Consider the following 3,236-nt stretch of genomic DNA (forward strand, 5'->3'; position numbering starts at 1 on the left):
ATAATATATATATATATATATATATATATATATATATATATATATATATATATATATATATATATATATATATATATATATATATATATATATATATATATATATATATATATACATATATATATATATATATGTTCGTATATGAATGCATTGTATTCATATATGTTTTGTATATGTTTAAACATATATGGGGAACAAATGGTATTCTTTGTCTATCGGCTCTGTTAACCAGGACGTCAAAGACTCCTCGCCTGACGAGGGCTCCTGGATTTCTTTGCTAGGCCCAGAGAAGCGAGAAACCGGTGCGAAATTGAAATGCGCTGTATGGTGGAGTGCTGACAATGCCATAGAAGGTGTTTATATGTTCTGCGTTGGCTGTTAAAGATTGTACAACTTCAGTGTCTTCTACCCCGTTATTTACTGCACATAGACTGATGGAATGTATATGAGGTATTTGAGTATGGCTGTCTGTGTGATGTGTCCTGCTGCTTTTAGAAATCCTTGCAGATTTCACATGATACGAGATCAGATTTTGCACGCACATGATGTGATCCTTCCAAATTCTATCCACCTTGTACTCATACTGTGATTACGATTTCGCTTTCGAAGATGCGAACTATTCAATATTCGCAGCTAGATGACTTTAAATGCTCTCAATAGTGTGCATATAGATCTTGACGTGTTTTTAGCTATATATATGGGTGCATTTTTTTATTGCAATTAATAGGGACTGAGAGTACATATATTTGCGGTTTGCAGGGGCCGTAGCGGGTGTGGCAGACATATACGACGACCGAGAAGACGTAGAACCCGATGCGGCAAGCCGAGTCGCAATGAAGAGTGTTAATTTCGGCTCAGATGCCACGCACCATTCTTCGGCCTCTGCTAATAAAGCAGGGACATCCCGGCTGGCAGCTAACACCATGTCTTTTACGAATGACACGAGTATGACAGCCGTGCGCTCGATAAACACGAGCAATCTCGACTGCATCGAACGGAACTATTCCGTGGTGGAATCGCTGCCTGTGCCCAAAGAAGTCACTGTGATCGACAACAGGCGAGACTCAGAGTCCCTAGATGAAGGTACCCCTGGGACCAAGAGCAGTGCAAGCGCGCAGAAGGCTGATAGGTGTAGTATTACGGCAATGAAGAGTGAGACGAGCAGTGTACTCGATGGTCAGAACATGTTACGGTACACCAGCAGCGACGGTGCGGATATAATTGGCATCGCTGTCAACCTCAAGTATGTGGCGTGTATGGTCTTCGCTTGATGTTAATCGTAGAGTGTCTTTTTCTTATATCGTATCTGATAGGGCGGGGTGCCTTCTTGATGTTCGTTTGACTTCGGTTTGAAAGTCGAGTGAGTTTGACATGCGCAAGGTCTCAACTGCTTTTGGTGTTACGGGGTTGTGTTATATGCTGACCGTAACCGGCAACGGCATGAAGCCAATGTGCGTCGTGTATCTTCCGTTGGTGTCTGTAAAAGTCATATTTATATATCATACTTGCCTGTGTGACTGAATTGAGCCAGAGTGCAGATCTTGTGTAGCAGAAGAGTATCATGTATGGCTATATATTGTACCTCGTATGTGCTGCAGTGTCTCATCGGTCGTTGTAAGAGTGTTACATCGGCCCCTGCACATTGCTGACTTCAGCGTTCATCTTTCGCATATTGGAAACAAATCTCTCATACTATTGCGGTGCTGGTATCGCAGTCTCTCTTTGTTTCCCAATATGTTTCCCTTGTAACGGGGGTCAAGACCTAGAACAACTGGTGACGTGCCGTATCGTAGGTGCCAGGTAGCCTTATGTTTGTTGAGCAGTCAGTAATTTGGATTCAGAATGGATTAAAAAACCCCTTTCGCATCTGATTTTTTTTCCCTCGTCTGTCTACTTTAGTGGGCACGACTATGACGCAGATCGAGGCAGTTTAACCGCCATTCGAAGTATCAATATCAATAATCTGGACGACGTAAACGATGAGGAGTACATGCAACAGTACGATGGGAAGGAGATTCCAAATATGGGTATGTTTCGCGGCTACCCAATCTTTGAATCTTTGGCATGTTCCATACCACATCCTCCGCGATGCAAATAATATTTTATATTGACGTGTATCTACATGACTTAATGATTGGATATGTGGGTGATAATGTGCTTGTGCTCTTGTTTCTGTGTGTGTGAATCTTCTTACCAGTATGTTTATTTTATATATATATATATATATCCCTTCCCAAGCATTGTCTGGGTATCTGAGCGAACCTATATCTTCCTTTACATACCGATATTTAGATATTTATGCTAAGTAAACAACCTCTTCACATACTATCAGAGGGCACAAAGATCGGCAACAACAACGAGGAACGCCGAACCAACGACTCGCAATCAGATATCTTCTCGGAGGCGCGGTCACAACTGGCTACCGACGAGTTTGAAGAACTGCAACGCGTTCTGAGGCGATTTGATGAAAATGAGAAGGGCAAGGAACAAAAGTCAGATATGCGAGAAACGGTGGTGGCTGCAGCGGTACTGAAGTCGAAGGTGAAACGGTTGGAGAGAGAGAATGCGAAGTTGGTGTCGCGTGTGAGTGAGCTGGAGCATGAAAGGGAGGTGCCGGCGTGATAAAGCGTGCTATCTGCACACTTAAAGATACATCGGGTTCTTCATTATTTATACGAGTACACGCACGTGCGCAAGAAGCGAATACTATGCTTTATATACGGCGGCTGTCTTTGACCCGGATATAGTAGGAGGTAGGGAATCTTCCCTCAAGTCCTGCTGAAGGAGGCGGCGTGTTATTCCATTTTACGATACTTTCCTGTTGCGAAAACAGGAAGGATTGCAACGGAAAGGTAAACGCTCGCGCGTTAAGCGTATTGCTATGCAAATAGAGTTTCTTGTTATTTGACAAAGAGAACACCCTAATAGTATTTGATAGAATAGTCCAGTACATACGCACTTCATCTCTACGCTGGACTCTATCGGGCTGTTTGTGGACAGCACATCACAGTCGACGTACAAGTTGCATTGAGGCACGTATATCCAAGACTGTGAAAATTATCAATACAAATCGACAGCATCTCAGAAATTGGATCGCCTTTTCGCTTCATTGCCACGTCAATCTGCCAGACTTATTCTTCACCCATTATTGCCCGTGCTTGTTTATTAAAGAAACTAGCCGATGTCGAGCTTTTCCTAGAATTGATAAAGGTCATTAAAGCCCTAGATGATAGGCA

General features: G+C 42.7%; 1 protein-coding gene across 1 annotated transcript; it reads left to right on the top strand.

Annotated features, from left to right (window-relative positions):
• Positions 1–187: 187 nt before the first annotated feature.
• SARC_03768 (hypothetical protein) lies at positions 188–3,189 on the top strand (the record flags this gene model as incomplete). Its single annotated transcript, XM_014302434.1, has 4 exons — positions 188–353; positions 760–1,243; positions 1,900–2,027; positions 2,333–3,189. The coding sequence occupies 4 exons, from the start codon at positions 188–190 to the stop codon at positions 2,620–2,622; spliced, it is 1,068 nt and encodes a 355-aa protein (XP_014157909.1). The 3' UTR covers positions 2,623–3,189.
• Positions 3,190–3,236: the final 47 nt, after the last annotated feature.

The sequence above is a fragment of the Sphaeroforma arctica genome, assembly GCF_001186125.1.
Source record: "Sphaeroforma arctica JP610 unplaced genomic scaffold supercont1.199, whole genome shotgun sequence".
NCBI classification, from domain to species: Eukaryota; class Ichthyosporea; order Ichthyophonida; genus Sphaeroforma; species Sphaeroforma arctica.